Source organism: Cyprinus carpio, chromosome B19, assembly GCF_018340385.1.
Source record: "Cyprinus carpio isolate SPL01 chromosome B19, ASM1834038v1, whole genome shotgun sequence".
In the NCBI taxonomy this organism is placed as follows: domain Eukaryota; kingdom Metazoa; phylum Chordata; class Actinopteri; order Cypriniformes; family Cyprinidae; genus Cyprinus; species Cyprinus carpio.
The window spans coordinates 12,760,565-12,784,037 of NC_056615.1; the positions used below are offsets into that span (position 1 = coordinate 12,760,565).

The 23,473-nt window shown below is 36.5% G+C and overlaps 1 protein-coding gene across 1 annotated transcript in view; it reads left to right on the forward strand.

Annotated features, from left to right (window-relative positions):
* The first annotated feature begins 4,600 nt into the window (after nt 1-4,600).
* thsd7aa (thrombospondin, type I, domain containing 7Aa) overlaps nt 4,601-23,473 on the forward strand; it is a 67,186-nt gene continuing 48,313 nt past the window's right edge. Inside the window, exons 1-4 of the mRNA XM_042745485.1 lie at nt 4,601-4,604; nt 8,774-9,710; nt 13,835-14,083; nt 19,516-19,697. Of these exons, the coding sequence (XP_042601419.1) occupies nt 4,601-4,604; nt 8,774-9,710; nt 13,835-14,083; nt 19,516-19,697 (1,372 nt within the window). The remainder of the gene's footprint in view (nt 4,605-8,773; nt 9,711-13,834; nt 14,084-19,515; nt 19,698-23,473) is intronic.

Genomic DNA, 23,473 nt, shown 5'->3' on the forward strand with positions numbered 1-23,473 from the left:
TCTATTATATAATGATAAACCAATACAAATACACTGTTCAGGATGAAGAGAAAACAAGTATTTGAACACTTTCTTGTTGTCAGATGTTAATGGATCATGTCCATAATGATCCTGTGTGAACTGACTTCATAGTCACTAATAATTGGGACCTTGATGTACAAAGAAGTGAAATTAGTTCGGAAGAAAATATGTGAACTTATGTGTCATTAACATGACACATGTACACATGCTTAGATATTTTGTATTTAATGTGATGAAGTTTTATAATATAGTTGTATACCATATATGTGAAACACTCCTTCAGTTCAAGTCATAAGTTAAATCAGAAAGCAGTTATGTGATTGTTTCACGTTTTGCCGTTTTTAAAAGTTTCATTGCTTTCAAATTGTCAATCAATTTCATTGTGAAATTCCAAAAATATATGTTGTTTTGACAGTCTTTAATGTTGCATGAAAGATTGCTGTGTTATTTAATTTCTTTCTCTACTATTAGTTATAGCACACAAAAATGATTGAACTTTAGATGTTATGTTATGATATTTTATGATATTAAAAATATGTTAGCTCCCATGTAATCGTTAAATCAGTATTTTTATCTGTGGGAAGACCACTATAACAGTTGGACTTCTTTATTTAGAATTTTCATTTTTTAAGGTCTCTATTATCTGAATTTCTGAGACTACAGAATTTTATTTTATGCACCTCTATTCTTCATGTAACATGTCATGATGTGAAAGGTAGCCATTCACTGACAGCTCAAGCAGGTGGTCGTGCCTCCTCTCTGTCTGAAGTTATATGGACACAATCATTCCTTGCCACTTACATACACTTGCATACACACACATACTCAGTGGTAAATGATAAATGTGTGGCTGTCTGTGTGTTAGATGGCATTCAGCAGGGGGTAGGAATCCCATCATGCCTATTGCTCTCTGAGTGAAGTGGGCATATTTTCCAGTGGCCGAATACACTGCTCAGATTCACTCATGCAACCCTTCAGACACACAAAATTCAGCTATTGTATTTTTTTCTAGCTGATTCCAATGATTTATGGGAGTGCATGTTCTTGATATTGTGAAGCTCAAACCCATTTACTAATGATGATTCAGCTTTTTCAAGTTGGCCTGTTATTACTGACCCTAAGAATAGAGTGAAAATATGTTTTTTTGTCTTTTTTTGTGAGTTAAGTGTGTACTCAATGCAATTCACTGCATTTAAAACAAACAACATCAAAGAAAAAAGTCTGGTTTAAAGGGACAATTCACTCAGATGTCTATTACTTATGTAATTTCAATCCTGAATAAGCAAAAACAGAAAAAAACTAAAAAATAAACAATTTACTGGAATCCTGAGTTTGTGTCATTTTTGAAGCTTGAAAGCTTCAATTCCAAGTTGTTACAATTGCATGAAAAAGAGCAACATGAGCATTCATCAAAAATTCTCCTTTTGTGTTTCACGGGAAGAAAGTCATGAGTTTGACAGAATGACTGACGTAACATCTTTTGTCAACCACCATTAATGTATCAAGTAGGATTTGTCACACATTGTGTCAGATTCAATCTTTTAAAACATCTAAAGCCAAATTATAAACAGCAATGGCCTTAAAAACGATTATGAGATGTTTCAAAGTAATTTTCGCCCCTTCCCCACAGTGCAGTTGATGATTCTGAAAAGAGTGTATTCACAACAGTTTGGCATGTATTCATGGGCTTTCACAATGTTGCACGACATCCTAAATGAAGCGTGTAATGTCTCTTACTAATAGCAAAGCACCTACCGCTCAGTGAACTTTTATGAAAGATACATGAGTCATTTTAGATTCCTAGTATCGCTTCTCTTACTTTAAACTGAACTAATAGCCTCAGAATAATGGTTTTTGTATAGACATCATCCATAGATCTCACCTCTTCTCTCTTATTTTCCATGAAGGAGACTAGCTGAAATTCAAGATTTAGTTTTATCATTAGTTTAGCTTTTTACCTTTAAACCCTTTTCCCTCTCCAAAGTGTAGGAGAGCTTGACCGAGCTCAGTGCAGTCTGAACAGAGAACAGTTACTCATTTTGACAGGAACGTCCTTGAACAGGACATCTAAAGAGACACAAATATTTAAGAGCTTGCATCCTCTATTGAATTAATATTCCTTTTCATAAAGTAACTGGTTTTTTTTTATATATTTAAGATTTTTGGGGTTGGTTGTAAAGCATTTTGTTTCAGAATAGGTGAACAGATAAAAGCAGACAGATAAAGCAGCAGGGTTGCAGTGGTTATATGGCATTTCATGATTAATCAAGCTCTGAGCATTTTGATTTCGACAGCTGAAGATGCAGGAGTCTATGAACGGCCCTGTAGGAAAGAAAAATCACAGATGAGATATGTCCCTCATAAAGTAATGATTTGGATTTTTACTTGAGTCATCCAAAGTTTTGGACTTCCTCTTTAGAAAAGATTCTATTAAACTAGAGTTTCAGAAGAGATGTCAACAAAGTCTCTCTCTGTGCTGTCTCTCTCAGTAAGAACTCTAATTAGTCTCCTGAGATAACAAAGAGCAACTTCTGAGCAATAAACATTTTCTTTTGGGTCACCCTGTGACACACACACTAACACACACACACACACACACACACACACACACACACACACACACACACAAACATAGAAATATAACAATATGATATTACTAATATAACTCTACCTACTTCTACTTACTTTAGCATCACATTATTAGCAAAAATCAGTGACATCCTTTCAACAAAAAAAAAAAAACACCACAACATAAAAAAAACTCTATAACCATCTATCATTCAACCAGGTAAAGCAATACAGGCAAATCCAGAAGTCTGTTTAAAGGGATTTGTGGCCAATAGACTCTGCTGCAAGCTTTGGAAAAACCTTAGTATCTCTACTGTGATCACAAAAGATATTCAGCATGAATAAGAAAAAGGGATAAAAGATTTTATGAGTCCTATATGAGTGTCTCGGGTGTAGCAGATGTCTTGATATTAAATGTGTATGTGAGAGTGTGAGCTGTTCATGATATTATTAGTTATCAGCACAACTTCAATATTTCTCTGTGGGTAGCAGATAAAACCAGACTGTCCTCATTCGACAGTGATTCTCACCGCTGACTGAGACTGAATCTGATAAAAGACTACAAAGAATTATATATTTTTTTCCCTCTGACAGTGAATTTCATGCAATTTAATGGAATAACATTTTAACTTTGTAATTGTGCCAATCTAAACAATAGACAGTGTGAAACATGTGACCTTTTCCTGGGTTTTTCCTAGTTCTTCATCATGTGAGTGTCTGAAGTGCATAAATTCAGGGCATCTACCCAGCATGGTCCATTTTCTAAAGCTTCTGTATTCAGCCAAGCTGGTATGGAGCAACATTCCATGCTGTTTTACATTTCCCTGGTAAATGCCAGGTTTAGCTGGCCCACCTGGCACCACAAGAAATACCAAATTGGGGATGGGGAGAGGATGCAGAGAGAAATGATTTTACATGTGACCAGTCGCCCTCCCTCCATCTCTTTCTCCTATTCATCTCAGTCTTCTCTTCCTCAGACAGTTACAGCTGACTTATGTACATAAACATATCTGTGAAAAACACGTCTCATAACCTTCAACAATCACTTGCTTCTCTTCACTGAACTAATGAAGGCCTTTGAGAATTTGTGTTTGATTACAACTGAAGAACTAAATTAATTGTATAATGGATTTGTTGTACCCATGGGAGAATATCTGAGCTAAATGTAATTGCTTTGAAAAAGATTACTTTGATTTATTATATCAAGAGCTCCATAACTGTTTTGCAATTTATGTACAGTCTGGCTGATGGGGCATTATCCATCCTATTTTACAGGTACCAATACCAAATAAATACATATTGATCATTAGAGTACTGTATACATCAGCACACCAGTTGGTGTAGACAGTTTTCAATTAATGAGAATCATTCTTTCAGCTGATTTGTCTCAGACTGATTCATGAAACATGTCTTTATGAGTGAATCACTGAATCATTAACTCAACTGATTTGGTCAAAAACAGATTCATACAAGAATGTAACATTTCTTTCTGAATTAATTACTGACTCATTCAATAAGGTCAAAACAGATTAATTCAGGAATGACATGTCTTAATGAGTGAGTCATTGAATCATGCATGAAACCTATTTGTTCAAAACAGATTTATTCAGAATGTGTTGCTCAGAGTCAATAAATTGTGCATTCACTGGCTCAGGTTGGATCTTCATTGACAGGAAAAATAAAACAGATAATGTAAATGTCAATATATTTCTAAATTGTAAGCAGTGTTGGTCAGTAAATAATTACTTAGTAACGCGTTACTGTAATTTAATTACTTTTTTAGTAACGGAGTAATTTAACGCATTACAATTTTCAAAAAAAAAGCAACTGAGAATAGTTGCAAGCCGAGGTCTCTATACGTTACTGCCACGTTACATTGCTGACAGAATGCAGTGTTTTATAATCTAGAGATTGTAAAAAGGATGTAGAACATACATTGTGAGTCAAGTGCCAGTGGATTAGAGACCTGCTCCCGCGAGACCCGATGCAACAGAGCGCGGCGTAGAACAAGATGGGTGAGTGCTGGTGCGGGCGGGTAGACACTCGTGTGTGTGCGGGATTCTAAAGAGTAAAATGATTCACAGGACTACTGCAAAATAGAAATATCAAAACATAAAATATCTAAAACAAATAAATTATTATTAATCCATTGCACAAAAGCAACATGAACTAATATAAAATATAAACGATTAACAGGTGCAAGCGTATGCAGAGTTTCTATTTAGGCTATAACACGTGTTTGCAGCGTTGTGCAATGCAGTGTGGAAAGTTGCGTGCTCACGAATCCTCTTATTATAACACATGAATTGTAGACATCATGAAAGATTCATTATGCATAGATTTATTGTGTTATAACAGAGGTTTGTGAGATTGCGATGAACTGAGATCTTTTAGAGATTAAAAATGCAGCGCTCTTTGCTGGAATTCTGCCAAGCCAAACCATGCATGCAGCAGCCGCTTGATTTAGGTAAAAATAACAGTGTTCTGTGAATGTTGATGCTTTAATAACAAATATTTATAGGCAGTGTGTATGCTGGGATTACATAAATTTCATGGAGAAAAAAGTAACGTAACTAATTACTAATTACTTTTTAAATAAAGTAATCAGAACAGTAACCTGATTACTTTTAAAATGAGTAATCAGTAATTTGATTACATTTTCAGAGTAACTTGCCCAACACTGATTGTAAGTCACCTAATTTCTTTGAATTGTGAAAAAGCAATGCCATACTTGCAATCGCTCTGTTGGTCTGGATATCAGCATGGCTATAATGATCTGCAACACTCAATATTCAGGACAACAACTTTCTAGCTCGCAACTCTCTAAATGCATTTTCAGAAACTGAGTTACATTTAACTGAAAAACCATGTTTACGTCTGTTAACGGCCAGTTCTTGTGCCATATGTGTGTATATTTGGGCCATGTTTGTGTGATAGGAGATAAAAAAAATCAGTGAGTGGCAGGTGGATGAGCAGACGGAAATTGATGAGCTCTTTTACTGATGCCCTGCGGCTGTAGATCCAACAGCTGGAGCAACGGCTTACAAACAATGGTGTCTTATCTACCATAAAACTCTCTTCTTCTCCTTCTTTTATCCATTTTCTGGAATCTTCTTTTCCCTTACTCATTCCCACATCCCTGCCTTTTCCATGGCTTCGCATCCACGGTAACCTTTACAGGTGGAAATAAATTTGCCATCTTCTGTCCTTTCTAAAATTTGCGGGCATGACTCTATCGTGCTCCTGTGATGTTCCGCCCAGTCCTGCATAGTGTTTTGCTGTCGTCTCCCTGGTGTCCCCTGGCCTGTAGATGACCACATCACCCTGTGACATGCTCATAAATTATCCTGAGCACCTGCAGCTGCAGGCGTTGTGAATGAAGAAGCTCTTGCCGGCTCTCTCTAGGGAGCTCCATTATGCTTCCTCCACAAACACATTCAGTTGTTTGTAAGCTAGAGCTCTAGTTAAAAAAAACAGATTCAATAGAACAGTACATGCTCAATCTTCTGCATTTGTGGCTTGATGTAGTAGTAGTAGTAGTAGTAGTAATAATAATTTCAACTCATAACTTTACATAAAAAATAAAAATAAAATCTATATTAAAAATAAACAGTGACCTTAATAACTATAGAAACTAATTTTAAAAGAATCTTATAGAGAAAATAAGTGTCATGGTAAAAACACGAAAATTGTAAATAACTCTAATAAAAAATAATAAAAAAACATATTATTATTTACTTTTTTTGAATAGACTCCTTTGCATTGTAAGTGCTTCACTGTAACTCAGATTATGTTTTTTTTAAGAAAAGGAAGGAAGTGTGGAAATTAATTTTTGGGGTATTTAACAGTACCACAAATGCGATTGATTTTTTTTCAGAAAAGGTGGGACATTTGGAAATTAAATTTTGGGTAATTACCAATGCTATGAATACTGTTGATTGAGTTTTATATTTAAACAAACAACAATATTCAATAATATATTTTTAGAGTTTAAAACACAGAAGTGTTCACTAGTGTGGAATTTTAATCTTCCTTCTTGCTCTCAAAACCAAATTGCTCTTGATTTCCCCAGAAAATTGAAGTTTACAGTGGCTAACCATGTGACAAACTTCTTGTGGAACAAGTCAGAAATTACTCACAGCTAGTTTTTTTTATTATTATTTATTAAAATGCTGGTGAAAAAAGTGAAAAAAAATATCAAAAAAAAAAAAGACTATGTGAGTGCATGGAGCATATGAATATCATTTTCTGGTGTTTGAGGTCATTCGGTTTGTGGTGGCTCCATCTTTTGTATCCAAAGCAGTTTCTTGTGGTCGCTATCGATCTGTATTGACATGGTCCTTGTGGTTGCAGCTGTAGGCTAATTTAGCCCACTGCTTCTTCCGTTGACATTAACATCGACCTCTCTCGTCCTTATCAAGTGGAGTCATAAAGTAGGTCTTCAAATGGCCTTCATTTCTATGAAATAAATCACCCCTTGGCCCAGGCACTCTGGTATAAAACAGGTACCAGAACACACAATGAACCATTATAGTCAGAGAGAGAAGATTCTTTCAAGAAGATCTCTGCCGTGCTTCGCAATCAAATGAAATGACCTCAGGTGATGGTTATAGAATATTATGAGAATGAGAAATATGAGAATAGAGATGCAATTTAACACTTCATCACTAGGTATAAATGCCTTTTTTCCCCTTCATGACCTCAGCAAATTGTCAAACTGAATTTCAGTTCATCTGTCAGCTCACTTTGATTTGCTGCTTCAGACTGTGCGCTTACGTCTCTAGTGCTCTGTAGAGACTGAAAAATTGGAAGATGCAGAGGAAATGGGGGGTTTAAGGGTGTTACTTTAGCTTAAAATAACCCATATTACCCATATAACCCAACAAACATATTACTACTAGACCGATGATTCATAAAGGAAAGATTGCCCAGAAGTGAAAATTCTGTAATTTTTTACTCACCCTCATCTCATGCAAAAAGACTTTCTTTCTTCTTACTCCTTTCTTTGTCCAAAACAACACTGGACCCCACTGACTTTCATTGAATGGGCAAAACAGTTAAAACATGTTTCAGAAATGTCTTCTTTTGTGTTCTACACAATAATGTAAATCATACAGGTTTGGAACAACTTGAGGGTGAGTAAATGATGACAGAATGTACATTTTTAGATTAACTATTCTTGTCCAACAAAATCCTGGGACTGGCAGTGGCACATCTTTCAAACAAACACACATTAACTAACAATCATATAAAATCAAATTACCCATACACTATAAAACAAGTTATCAGATTATATGTCACAATTTCATATGCAATTGAGCACTTGAATTGGTCCCTCAAGTAGCTGTGTAATACTTAAGGTTCTATAGAAAATATAATTGTAATTATTGTTGGCCTTTCTGGGAATGGATCATTTTTGTGGCACTTTTTGTAATTTGTAACTGTATTACTACTCTAGGTACTAATATTATACCGTTAAGGTACAGAGTTTAAGGGTACTGCCCCAAACTGTTGTACTCCTAAAGGTACTTTTTTTTTTCCAGACAGTGTATTGATTAAATTTGTTTTGATACTCATTTAAGAGAACAGATATCCTGATCAATACATCACCTTTATTCTTGTTTTAATGTTAAAATATTTAAGTATTTTTATTTTTATGAACATAGCAATATTTATTGAAACATTAACATCATTAAATAGAATTTCAGCTTAATCTAATTAATATTCATGAGCTTTTGCCTTTTTGTCATGTCAAAACCATCATGTGTGGGAAGTACCAATTTTTAAAACAACACGATGGCCTCTTTCTTTCTTTCTTCTCCCTGTACTCTGTGACCCTCTCCACAAAGATGTCTCTGTCACACTGTGAAATCCATCAGTAAAATCAGCTTGTCTTCACTACCACACCTCCCTAGAGTGTTTTGAATTATGGAGTCCCTGGGAATACAAGAATATTGATTGAGACAATGGGCATTTGACTCCTCCTGGCTGCTCATGTTCTGTTTTTAACTCTATTTAAAGTCTTAAGTGCATGTAGGGTGCAGACATTAATTAGGACCTGTACAGGAAGTGAAACCGGATGCAATCAGGATATTGAACATGAGCGCAAATCAAGACTGACATCTGTTCATAAAGCTTTTACTGAATTACAAAGTTGTCTCTTTTTTCTCCATCTCTCTTTAAGGACCATGGGGTAGGTGCATGGGCAGCGAGTGTGGTCCGGGAGGAAGTCAAAGCCGAGCGGTTTGGTGTGCCCATTCTGAAGGCTGGACCACGTTACACACCAACTGCCAGCAATCGGAGCGGCCCAGCAACCAACAGAATTGCTTCCGGGTGTGCGATTGGCACAAAGAGATTTACGACTGGCAGCTAGGGGCCTGGAACCAGTGCATGCCAGTGTCTATGCGCAGTGCGGGCATGCCAAGGCCAGCGGTGTGCACTCGAGGCGAAGAGGGCATCCAGACGCGGGAAGTGGGCTGCGTGCACAAATCGGATGCTGTTCCCGCAGAAGATGCCATCTGCGAGTACTTTGAGCCCAAGCCACGGTTAGAGCAGGCCTGCCTAATCCCATGCCCACACAACTGCGTAGTGTCCGAATTCTCCCCATGGACGTCCTGCTCCAAGAGTTGTGGGATGGGTCTGCAGAACCGCTTGCGATGGGTTCTAGCCCCGCCCCTTTTTGGCGGATCGGCTTGCCCTAACCTCACAGAGTTCCGCACCTGCCAGCCAGGCCCCTGCGAGGGTGAGGAGAGCCTGCACAGCCTGAGGGTGGGACCTTGGGGCCCCTGCATGGCTTCACCTATACGACAGACCCGAGAAGCCAGAGAGCCCAAACCTGAACGGAAAGCAAAGCGGGACCGGCAGGCCAGGCAGGAACGCCAGGGCAAGCGTCGCAAAAACAAAGAGAAAAAGGAGGTGAAGGAAAACAAAGGAGAACGTGTGAAAGACAGGGTCAGGGTAAAGGGAAGGATGAGGGACCCTGAGACCCGAGAGCTCATCAAAAAGAAGAGGACGAGGAATCGTCAGAACCGCCAGGGCTTGAAGTTCTGGGACCTGCAGGTGGGCTACCAGACCCGGGAGGTGACGTGTGTTCACCGAAGCGGAAGCACAGCGGCACTCAGGTCAGCCTCTTCTTCTTTACTTTTCATGTATGATTTGGTTATGAAATTGTTAAGGGTGAACATAAATACAGACTTATTGTACCTTATCAACTTAGTCATCATAAGTCAATACTACCTCCTTCCCACCTCCAAAGTTTCTGCTGTTCTCTCCTTGCAGTGTGAAAGCTGGTCAGTCTTCTGTTCCGGTGTGTGTGAGAGAAAGTGTAAGAGGCAACAGTAATGTCTGTTTTAGACCCCAGGGATATGACTTTGGCAGGGATATGATATGTTTGTTGATATTTTATTTTCCACATTACAGCTTTAGCAAAGTTAACAAGGTGCTTCACAGAAAGACATGTAGTATCTTATAGATCCTGAGGGCTATTAATATTAACTTGAGCCATGTTTTCAAATGTATTCTTAATTTTTTATCAATTTATGCTTGTTCTTTGTCGACTGCACTGCATGTTAACCATCCGAACTGCAATGCTCTTTTAATCTGGTCCCTGTGTTATAATCTCCCTCTCTTTTGGGGATTGTGGAGTATGATAACTGACATTTTAAACCGTTCTTGCAGTGGACTTTCCCTCAAGGAAGTTTCAAAGAGCCTGTCAGTAATAGACTAACTAAAGAGAGAAATCTCATTTATGGAGCCATGCTCTCATATCAATATTATGACCCAAGCCCACTGCCTTCCCATCATTCCAACACCTATTAGTAACTGTAAAATTGTGTCATTCTAACCCAAAGATTTAATGGTTATCTTCCTTCAGAAATGTCCCTCATCATTTTCCTATCAATTTTCAGCTATACCAGTATGTAGTTTTATGCAACCGATAATATGGCCTTTTCACGGCAAGTTTTCATTACATGTTTGCTCAGCCTGTCATTAAGAGTGTCTTTTATTGAAGTTTCATGTTATGCTTGCATATCTCCAATGCATGTCCTCATTCTGTCTCATACTTTAGAACAATAAATATTCTCAATTTAAACAATTAAACGCAAGTGAAATGGGAATATCACTACGAGCAACTTTAGACTTTCAGAGTGAATTTCAGCAAAGCAACAGAATGCAAACAGAAGCAAAAAAATGTCTGTCATGTTCACCATAGGTTCCCCTTCTAGAGTCAGAATGGGGACGTCTCATATCTGCCTGTATTTGTTGTTATATGGGATTAGCACAGGAAGATGGAGAGAGATGTGCACTATCCCAGGCAGATCAGTACATTAGAGCTACTCATTGACTTCACAGATGGCTGAAATCCCCAAAGAGGCTTAACTGATTCTGATGACCGTGTTAATGCAGCACCCTGCCCTGGATCAAATGTATGGAATGGCATGGTCAGAAACAAGAAAGCATCAAAATCAGACCTCGCAGTGTAGTAAACGCCAGTCAAACCAAATTGTTTCTTGATTATGCTCTGGGAAAATGTTTCTTTATGGGCACAGTGTCATTTCCATACATCTCAAATTATGTATTGGCTTTAAAGGGATAGCCAAAAATTTAAATTACCCCATGATTTACTCATCCTCAAGCCATCCTATGAATTTATGACTTTATTCTTTCAGACGATTACAATTGTTACACAAGAAATGTTCTGGCTCTTCCAAGTTTTATAATGGCAGTGAATGGTGGTCGAGATTTTGAAGCCCAAAAAAGTGCATCCCTCCCTCATAAAATACTGCACATAGTGAATGCAGATGCACAGAGGATATAGAAAAAATAAAAATAAAAAATAAAACCCCGCTGTCACAAATCAGAAGTACAAAATGAGGATTTCCATATAAGCAAAGAGGATACTGGTTTTCCATAGCTGTAAACAAAACTTGGTTCTTTGCGAGACTAGCATATTCTCACCAAGGCTTATGCTACACCTATGTCCTGCATCATCCGCTGGAATGCCACTCTCTCGTGAACACATAAACGACAGTTAGCGGAAGCTAGAGATTGGTTTATAAAGTTTTAAATATGGATATTTTTCTTACAAAAACACATTGCTTTACTTCAAAAGACCTTTATTAACCATATGGAATATGGAATAATTTTTATAATGGATGGATGCACTTTTTTGGGCTTCGAAATCTCAACCCCCATTCACTGCCATTATAAAGCATGGAAGACAGGAAATTTTTTAATATAATTGATTGTATTCGTCTGGAAGAAGAAAGTCACACATATCTAGGATGGCTTCAGGGTGAGTGAATCATGGGGTTATTTTTATTTTTGGGTGAATCGTCCAGTCTGAGGTGGAAGTGTAAATGACACTTTACAAGCATTTATGAATCCTGAATACACATAATGAAATACAATTTCACACTTTTTGGGTAAATTGAAAGCAAACTTGATTGGAAATGACCAAATGCAACTTTGGATTAAAAACATATTAGTTGTTCTTTATTGTAATGGAAATTGCATCACAATTGAGGGACAGTCATAATACAGTATGTGTAAAATGTGTGATGTGTAAAAAACACATATGTACCATATTTGTTTATTTGCATTTTCAATGTTTAAAGATGAATTTTCATATTATGTTCAAAGTCGCATAGAAGACAATGTAAAACTAAACCACCAAAACATAAAAAGTATTAACAAAAATAATGAACAACAAAAATGCCGCACAAATGTGCCCTACGTTGAATAAACACGCTGCAGTGGCACTTAAATAAACATAAACCTTGTAATAGATTTTTAAACGTGTGGTTAAAGGGTTACTCCACCGCAAAATGAAAATTTTGTCATTATTCATTTACCCCCATGTCGTTCCAAACCCATAAAGCTTCGTTCGTCTTCTGAACACAATTCAAGATATTTTGGATGAAAACCAGTAGGGTTGAAACTGTCCCATAGACTGCCAAGTAAGTAACACTGTCAAGGTCCAGGAAAGTATGAAAAGCATCGTCAGAATAGTCCATCTGCCATCAGCGATCCAACCGTAATGTTATGAAGCAACGAGAATACTTTTTGTACAAGAAGAAAACAAAAATAATGACTTTATTCAACAATTCCTCTCCTCTGTGTCTCTCCAAATCAGCGTAGCACCATTTTGGCAATTCTGAGCAGTACGCAAGCGACGTACGCTCTTCTGTGTCAGCCGCGCCACAAGGATACGTTTTTATGTTTATTTACACTTTGGTTTGAATGAAAACAGCGCATCAGAGCAACACAGCTGACACAGAAGAGCATATGCCGCCTGCGTACTGCGAATTGTTGAAAAAAGTCTTCTTTTTTTTTTCTTGTACAAAAAGTATTCTCGTTGCTTCATAACATTACGGTTGAATCACTGATGGCAGATGGACTATTCTGACGATGCTTTACATACTTTCCTGGACCTTGACAGTGTTGCTTACTTGGCAGTCTATGGGACAGTCTCAAGCCTACCGGTTTTCATCCAGAATATCTTAAATTGTGTTCCAAAGACAAACGAAGCTTTTACGGGTTTGGAACAACATGGGGGTAAGTGAATAATGACAAAATTTTCAGTTTGGGGTGGAGTATCCCTTTAAGTCACACACAGATATATGTACAGGAATGGCCTCTGCCTGGATTTAAATCAACAGCCTTTGACACCAAAGAAGTGATCTGTGAACCAACCAAGCCCCTAATTTCTTCATCTGACTGATTAAGACAAATGAGGTCTTGCTTACATGTGTTGTAGGAGCTCTAGTGAGGGCCACAGTCTCAATCATAACAACCCCCAAAGCCAAGCTGCCGTTTGATGCCTCTTAATTAAAATTCATGAAATACATAGCTTGATACATATCTAAATTGAATCACAATCTGTAGTGACTGCAGTGAGATAGAAATTAAAGAACATTGGTGAGGAAAACTGGTAAGATGCAAGGTCAGAGTTTAAGCAGCATTAAGATGATTATCTTTATTATTGCATATATACAAAATGATATAAGTAATTGGATGGGATTGGTTGAAAACAGCTTGGTCAGGCTTGAGATGATAAGTTCTCTTTCTTTTCTAACATTGCTATTACTTACTATAATTTATAAGTAATAGCATCCCTTTCTTGTGGTGTTTAGAAATAACAATGATGATGTCACAGAAGTGCAGACAAGATGTTTCTGCAGCTTAGTTATAATAATTGTTGGATTCATTGATCCATAACAGACTTTATTCTGTGTCCCTACAGCCAGTGTAACCAGCAGACTCTTCCTGTGACATATCAAGCGTGTGTCATCCCAAAGGACTGTGAAGTGACCGAGTGGTCGGACTGGTCTGCCTGCTCAAAGGAGTGCTATGATCTGAATGGGCGTATGGGACAGAGGACACGCACACGTCAGGTGAAGCAGTTCCCAATGGGTGGAAGAGCCGAGTGTCCTGAGCTGGAGGAGACTGAACCGTGTTATCCTCAAGGAGAAGAAATCCCGCCATGTATAGTGTAAGTGCAGCATCATTTCTGCTTTGGTGCATGGATCATGATATTTATATTCTATCTAATATGAAGCATTTACTGTATGTGACGTCCGTACTTGATCTGATGCATCTAAAGATGCAGTTTAAGTCAAGTCAAGTCAAGTTATTTATATAGTGCTTTTTACAATGCAGATTGTGTCAAAGCAGCAAAGTAACTGAAACTATAAATACACACAGATGTATGTATATATTTAAGAAACATATGTTATGTTTATATAATAAATATGTTTTTATATAATGTAAATTGTTAAAATAAATATATACATGTAAATATTTTCAAAATATACTGTATGTGTGTGTATGTATATATATACATAATAAATATACACAGTACACATACATATATTATGTAAACGCAAACTTTTATTTTTGATGTGATTAATCATTTGACAGCACTATATCCAATACAATTAGCTTTTGAATCATTCAGAAGATAGTATTGCTTTTATTCAGCAAGAATGCATTAAATTAATCAAAACTGACAGTAAAGTAATTTATGATTTCTATTTCAAATACATCCTTTTTCTTTTGAATTTTCTGTTAATCAAATAATCAAAGGGTGAAAAATGAGTCAGTTTCCTCAAAAATATAAAAATATTATTTTCTAAATTATCAACACACAATATTAAGACAAATTAAAATAGAAAACTTTTTTTATTTATTTAATATTAATATAGTATTACTGTTTTAAAATTTATGAAAGTTACTGTTTTTATTGTATGTGAAATGCAGCCCTGGTGAGTATATAAACACACATACACACACACGTACAATGTTTTTTTTTTTTTTTTTTCATTTTTAATAATAGGCCTGCAATTTTCCATAAAATCTCTCTCTGTATGCACGTCATCTGTTGACAGCTTTTGGATAGCATGAATGTGTTAAAACACAGATGGAGGAGTGAAGGGGGGAACGAGGGTGGGGGTGAAGGTCCTGCTGGGGAAGATGGAGAGATGGCAGCGGGTTGGTGGTTTGGCACAGCGCCACCCTGGAAGAGGTGAGCCTATGAATAGTGAACGTCTGAGAGGACAGGCCACACGCTGTCTAATCTGATCTCCCCCACAGATGGGCCGGTCCATTCCCCATCACTCATCACCTCACTACACTGGATCTCACCAGAGCGGAGCGTGTGCCCCTGTATTTGATGGAGGTGAAGGGTGCTCCTGTAGTGCTGACCCAGTGTGTGCTGGGCCATGCTCTCTCACCAAACCCCACATGTGCTTTCACTGCTGTCACTGAGAATCCTTTACAGCAGGGGTTTATGACCAGACGTCCTCCAGAGTGAGATTCAGGTGGCCAAGAATGGCTTGTAACCATTAAAATTTAATATTCACCTACTGTTAAGCATCTCATAAATCTCTTAAAGGGATAGTTAATTCGGTATTGTTTATTCACTCTTATGTTGTTCCATATAATTCAGTGTTGGAGATGCTAAAACTAGCTGAAGCTGAAGCTGTAATGTACTCTAGCTTCATTTAGGTCAAGCTACTACTGAAACATTATTTTGCTACACTACAAAGTGGTAACAAAAAGTAGCTAACTACTGTACATTGATGCGGTTTAAAGGCAAAACTTTTTTTTTTAATAATGAGAATGGCAGTATTAAACATTACAGATAAATTGACGCTAAGTACAAATAAGTTAAAATACACCTTGGATTACTTTGAACATTTAGATGAATGGCAGGATTTAAAATATATTTTTACAATAAATAAGAAGAGCTCAAATGTGACACAGGGACACAGGTTTTGTTTTGTTTTGTTTTGTTTTGTTTTGTTTTGTTTTGTTTTGTTTTGTTTTGTTTTGTTTTGTTTTGTTTTGGTTTGGTTTGGTTTGGTTTGATTTTGTTGTTTTGTAAATTTGTCATCCAAAGGAATAATTTCTTATGAATGCTCTATGTAACAGTAGCTATGTTTCCATCGCCCTGTTTTTATGCACATTTTGAAGTATCACATTGGAAATGAGTGATGGAAACGCCAAATTTCGAATAAAAATCCCTTAATTCGCAAAATAGTTTTTACTCTCTCGCTTAAGGTGGTTTTTGACTAGGGGCAAAAAAAGGGTTCATGCTCAAAATGGGAGATGGAAACATAGTTACCGAATAAATTCCTCAATGCGCATCAAAATCTTGTGATTTTGCGCTACAGGACGGCAAAACCGGACTAACCTGTGGGCTGATATTGTTCCACAGCATCTAAAATGTTGTTATGGTCATTGTGAAATGCCCGAGCATAGTCTGTCATCAAAGTATTTCTGTATAATTGCCACCCAGAGCTTTTACACGAATGCCTTCCCAAACAGTAGGCATCCACCTCTGAAAGCAATAACCGCATTCATTGTTTCGTCTGCTCGTTCTGAAGTAATTTATTATATAGAAAAGTATTATATTCAGTGGCTTCTCCTACTTTTCTTAGTGATATATAGTGCCAGCTTACAAGGAAGTGATGATTTTGTTCTCTTTGACTCGTTGGATGGAAACAGTGCTTATTCGCAAATGCTTTATGCGATATTTCAATTTTGCGCATAAGTTAAATTCGCAACTTTGGATGGAAATCCGGCTAGTGAGAGAAATTTTAATCATTACTCTCTTTTTCCATCCAATATAGCTCTCAGATCTCATTTATGTGAGTGTACATGGTACATTAAAATGTCACATCAGGTTTAGCATCTTGTGAAAGTCTCTAATAAATCTTTATATGAATCAAAAGTTGACAAAACATCTTTAAATGTTGCCATCTGATAGAGCACATTCACATTAGCATACATAAAAGTATGGTGCATTAAAACACAGCACATCTCAATTAGAATATTGTGAATGTTTGTAAAATCTGTTTATTTGAATCAATTTCATTTAATTCATTAATATTTAATATATATGTAAACGTATTGGGAAACTGCTTTGTTGGTGGTGCATTACGCTACTTAACCATTAACATTTGCTATGCAGTCCATTACTCATTCAAGTATCCTAAATAAGAAAGCTTTCTCATTTCACACATTACGTGTAGCTCAAGTATAGTGCATAAATGGAAAGTCAAGCCCTCAAAGCAAAATTCTGAATGCAGTCTTGTTAGAAGCACACTCAAATACACACTGAATCACAGCTCATGAATATTGAGCTCTGCATTTGTGAGGTCAAATGGACTTCATTTTTCAAACTGTGAAAAAGGTTGAGAGCCATTACCATGGAAAGTCAGCAGGAATTCTCTATTGGTTTTAAAATACAACCTGCTGTATTCAGAAACTGAAATACATTTTTCATATTTTTTTCATTTACACTACAGAAGCAAAGCAAGGGAACATTTCCCTCTTAGTTTAGAGTGCATGCTCATGGTCAAGAGATGTTTTTAAAGGAAGCTCTCCTTTCTTTTTACTCTTCTTATTTGAACTCTTTTAAAAGCTGGAAGCAAGACATGTTACTGAAGGTCACTGGACATTTAAACACACGGCACACAAATGCGCACACGCATACACACACACTACCAGCGCTTCCCCCCTGAGCATGCCCTCCAGCTTTTGATCAGCGAGACACGTGGAAAATAAATGGTGATCAAAGGCCAACGGTAAAGAGGAGGTGCTGTCCTTTTCAGCCAGTGCTAACACTGTTAACACTGAACCAAATGTGTATCAACATTTCATTAGTAAAGGCTCTAAGACCTTTACTGAAAAGACCATAAATTAATTAGATATGGTTATAATAGTTTCAGGTTTTATATATATATATATATATATATATATATATATATATATATATATATATATATATATATATATATATATATATATATATTCCTTTATAAAAATTCCTGTCGCACACCTTTAGGTACTTGATAGGTGCACAGGAAAAATGACCAAAAGAAGGTCCAAATTCAGAACAAAAAAATAATAAATCCCACACACTATTCGCCCTTGCAAATGTTTCAAAATGTATTCACTCACAATGTTACAGTCCATGACCTTTATCAGGCATGTTGAATAAATGTATATTTTAATACATTTGCAAGTGCGGATTGCATGCAGGATTTATTCTTTTTTGTAGAAAAATAAAAAAATCGAAAATAGTTTTGAATAGTTGGATCCAAAAATATTTATACATAACACAAAAATCCAAAATATGTTAATATAGCATAACATAACATAAAACAAAACAAAACAAAAAAAAAAAAAAAAAAAAATAACATAAAAAAAAAAAAATAACATAACATAACACATAACATAACACATAACATATAACATAATTTAACAAGTCAGCCAAGACACTGAAAGAATCTAGTAAAGTAAACTAATTTATTTGTAAAATGTTTGGAAAAAACATGAACTAAATGAAAATGAGGCATTGCCTTGGCAATTTAGTGAAATAAGTTCAGTTGAAGCACTATAATTACTAACTGAAAATAAATTAAAGCTGAAACTGTATACTATAACGTATAACTAACTGATTAAAACGAAATAGTAATATTTAAAAAAAATGCACTAAAAGTTAAAATTAAAATAAAAACTGAAAAAAATCTATAGCTAATTCAAAATATTAATAAAAACTAAAGTAGTATATAAATAATACTAAAATAACACTGTAGTCAAAAAAAAAAAAAAATTCCCCAGTTTTTAATTTTTATTTATAATAGTTTTTGTTAATAATAACAGTGGGTCCAGGCTAGTTTGGTCCTGATCTAGCTTGTGATAGTAGCTAATAGCCAGTAGCCAGTGAAGCCTGGTGGTTAAGTTAAAATTTTATGTCCTTACAAAAATTAACCATGGTTTTACTATATATAAAACCAAAAAAAAAAAAAAAAACTATAGTTAAACCATGGTAACCAAAAAGTAACCATGGATTCAATATGCTTACCATAGTTTAACTGTGGTATTTATAGTAAAACTGTGGTTTTACAAATGGTAATCAATACACCAAAAATCCATGGTTACTAGCCTTTTACTACAATACATGGTTAATTTTCATAAGGGTGTCTCTGGACAGGAAAAGAACTAATTAAAAAATGCATATGATAATAAGTAAAGAGTGTGTCATTTTTGTTGCAACATTTCTATCCATAGCTCAGCTTTTGATGCTGTTTCCCTAGTGTTCTTTCGCTAACATGATAAATCAAAAAGCAGCAGCCCAGCCATCAAACTCAATGATGCTCAATAAAGCTATGACCTTAGCAGGCATCCTGACTGACGTGCCTTCTGATAAGTCTATTTAAAATAATCCTATATTTATAACTCCAAAGGACAGACCAAAGTACAGTTTATTTTTGTGTGAAAAAATAAAAATAAAAACAAGCTTCACCCTCAGTCTTCTCTCAATCTTGAGCCTTCAGAGGATAAATTAAGAGAACATTAAATACTCATCAGCACTTGTCTGTTCACTAAATTTCCTTCCTTCCTCTGTCTCCGCAGGTATAATTGGCGAACCACAGAGTGGAGCGAATGCAGGGTGGATGTGCTCCTTAGCCAACAGGACCGTCGCCGGAGTAACCAGACAGGGCTCTGTGGAGGCGGGGTTCAAACCAGGGAGGTCTACTGCGTTCAAGCCCCCTCCGAAACCTCATCTAACCTCAGCTCCCTCAAGAGCAAAGACGGTAACAAAACTATCAAAAAAACTATCATAACCATCTTCTTAACCCTAATCCAAACCCTAATGCAAACCCATTCTGATCTCTCTCCCCAATCATTTCCTGTCACATTCTCACCAATTATTTGAGCTTGATGCAAGTCCCACACATAGTGTATGCGAGCACACAAACACTTTCCATTCTGTGAATATAACTGAATCCAGATGATTTAATAGATAAACATTAGGATTTGGCAACCGTTCTTTTATTAGTGAGAACAGGGGCAGCAGTCATCATCATCTTACGTTTGTTGTGCATGTATTTTTTATGCAAGTGTTAACATTAATACAAGTTCATCCATGTGCTTAACTCAAAACTTGCCAAGACCCATATTGGGAAGATGGCGCAGTCTCTTGAATTAGAGCCCAGCTTCCAAAAATGTTCCCAGTTGGTGCTGACATCGACAGTACGGCAGCATATGATTATGATAATATGTTAAACATTTCAGGGAATTTGTGAGATGTAATGGTAGTTATTATTCTTACATGAATTGACAATAAATAAATAATGCAAACAAAGAGCAATTATATAAGTGTGATACGTTGCTTAAATCAGGGATTTGTGTCACAGGATGTACTTTTCAGTTATACGGTTTGTTTATTATTTGAAAATTTGCTTTGACGTTTTCTGAGATGTGAGCTCCAGGCATCAGTTGCTGCTCAGCTCTCATGAACCCATCGAGAGCAGCCTGACCTCAGCCAGTTCTGGAATTTGCCACTGGTTATGATGTCTCTATAACATGAGCTATAATTTGTTTTGGGTAAATCTAACGGACAGTCTTTGGTATTAATCTATTATTTGTTCCACAGCAAACAGTTTTGGCTTAGAGCAAAGTTTCATAACTTTATATTTTTATATATGTTAATGCTGTATCAGAGCGCTGCCTTGTATTTTTGACTGAATTGATTAGCAATTGCCAAGTTTTGTCATGAAACTCTAGATGGCACAGGCTGATGGGTCCTTTAAGCAAACTGATTAGATTCACAGATACTTGTCACAAGCTGATTGGTTCATGTTGCACACACAGCCAATGAGCTTACTGCTTTACATTTAAATGGCTGGTTAGTAGTTCCCATTGCGCTTTCAGAGTTCCTCTGAAACCTTCCACCTCCCCAGTTCCACCTGTATACATCTGCTATGGGTTATTATGTATGCTATTTGTCCAGTGGCTAATCTTAAATACTCATTTGGTATTTAGAAACACTCTGTGTGTTAGTGATGGTTATTTTGTCTGAATCACAGCCGTGCTGATATAGAGCCATTTTGCACGGCTACTCATGTGATATTTGATAAAAGTTTGTGTGACTAACATGCTTGGTACTAAGTTATATTTGGTAAAATTGCCTTCCTGTTTTGGGCTCTGGTCACCTCTGCCCCACTACAGACTTACAGGCTCACTGTGAGCTGTTAGACAAAGATCAGTTGATGTTTGTATTGTGGTACACAATTCAAGCCAACATATAATTGGATTGCTTTTTAAAGGCGGAAATTAGATCACCAGGGTGAAATTAAGGAATAAAGAAGGCAGAGCTGTACAAATTAATGAGGCAGCTACTGTGGAATGCTAATGCCGTCACAGACATACACACAGGTGCACATACACCCAAACACAAATTCTCTCTGGAGTAATACGACAGAAACAGGGACGTGCCAGTGCCTCATGCCATGCACCGAGGCTGGTGCTGGGCCTGTGCTCACTCTCGGACTGACACAGAAACTCCCCTGCCATCTGCTCTGAGAGCTGAACCGCCGACCTCTCAGGGAACTTATTCAAATGTCCACAGCTGTCCTCAAGCAGTCATTGCATGGCTTGGTCACACTACACATAGGAAGACAAAGCACACAGAAAGCAGCTCGCCTTTTAAAATGAAACAAATGGGCTAAAACTCACAATGGTGTATTTAACAGCTATTGTAAGCCTTGATTTTACTTGAAAAAATAAAAATGACGTTGTCTATTGAGGATTATGTCTTTCAGCTGAGCAACTTAGGCATCTTGTAGTCAGTGTAGTCAATTTTTGTTGTCAGTATGTTTTATTTATTCATTTTTTTTTTTTTTTTTTTTTATGAAACATTTATTTTTAAGGAATCCTAACCTATATATTTTCTACAATTATATTCTCAAGTTAATTGAGAGCAGATCAAGTTTCAGAACAAAATCCACCACCTTAAGTAGCTCAAGCACTAGTGTTGAGCGCAGCTGATAGTTTGGCTGTTGGTAAAGATCTGTACTGCATGGACTTAAATGTGCAAATAAATAATGGCAAATTTTCTTTGTCTTTACTTGTCCATTTTGCTTATAATATCTGGAATCACAGTGAAACTAGTTTGTACATGTCCTATATATATATATATATTTTATATAATCTTAACTTATATTATTGATGAATGTAATACATCCTTGCTGAATAAATGTATTATTAACACCATCAAATTATTTTGTAAGAATATAGTCTTTACTGTTATTATTGATGAATGTAATACATCCTTGCTGAATAAATGTATTATTTTTTTATTGTTAAAAAAAAAAAAAAAAAAAAAAAAACACCAGTACATCCAAAAAGTACACAAGCAATTCGTATCTCGTAATTCATCACCTTGTGAATCAGGAACAACACCAATACATCCAAAAAGTACACAAGCAATTCGTATCTCTTTTGTTGTGCATCTTGGTGAATCAGGACCTTGGTGTCCAGCCTCCCTTCTGTGAGGAAGTTCTGCCAGACAGTGCTGGAATCCCATCTGTAATGTGGCCTTAAGAGAAGCACATGGCACTAACTGCAGCTTCCCGCTGGGGGAGGTGACAGGCCTGGCGCGTTGACGAGTCACGCAGTGACAGATGGAAGAACTGTGTGAGATAAAGAAAAGGAAAAATGAAAGAACACCTGCACACTCTCACTCACACCTCAAGCTTTTCCACACCTTGTCCAGCTCTGTCTCATGCTCTTTTTTGAATAGTGTTTTTTTTTTCTCTCTCTTTTAGTTTCCTTTGTTTTACCCATCATCCATCTCAGCAAACATTGTTATATGTGATTAAATACGATTAATTTGATTAATTAATCTGCGCATCACATAATTAATTCATTTTTATTTTTTTTATTTTTTTTTATTGATTGCCGGCCCTACTATTTTCCTGATTTTCCTGGTTTCCTTTTAATCAATGAAGAATCAATCAGGCACTTTTCTCCTCAGGGAGTTTCAGACAGATTTGAGAGGATTTAATTTCAACCTTCACATGATTGGACATTTCCAAGTGATGTGCCACTGGGCCTTTGAAATTATTCACAGGTATTTATATATATACATTAATGCCAGACAATGAGAGCATCAGGAGCGGTGGTTTACTCAAGGACAGACACCACGTGCTTTAAGCAGATTTAATCTGGTCATTCAGTTCCAGGGATCATAGCTAAATCCTCTGTAGAAATTAGACAACTATCTTTATCTGCACTCTATTTCAGTACAAAGTGTGATGCCAGTACATATGAAACTTTGATACTTAAGGCATGTCCAACAACTTTACCTACCATTAGTTTTTTTTAAAAGCAGCAACATAGCCACTTTAATATTAACCATCACACATTTGATTGCAATTAGCAAAATTATGACCTCACAGTATCTTCTACTTCCCTGGGGATAGTTCACCCAAAAACAAATTTTTTTTTAATGAATTTTGGTAACCAAACATTTGATGGTGGCCATTGACTTCCACAGTATGTAACAACTCCTGTATTATAAAAAATC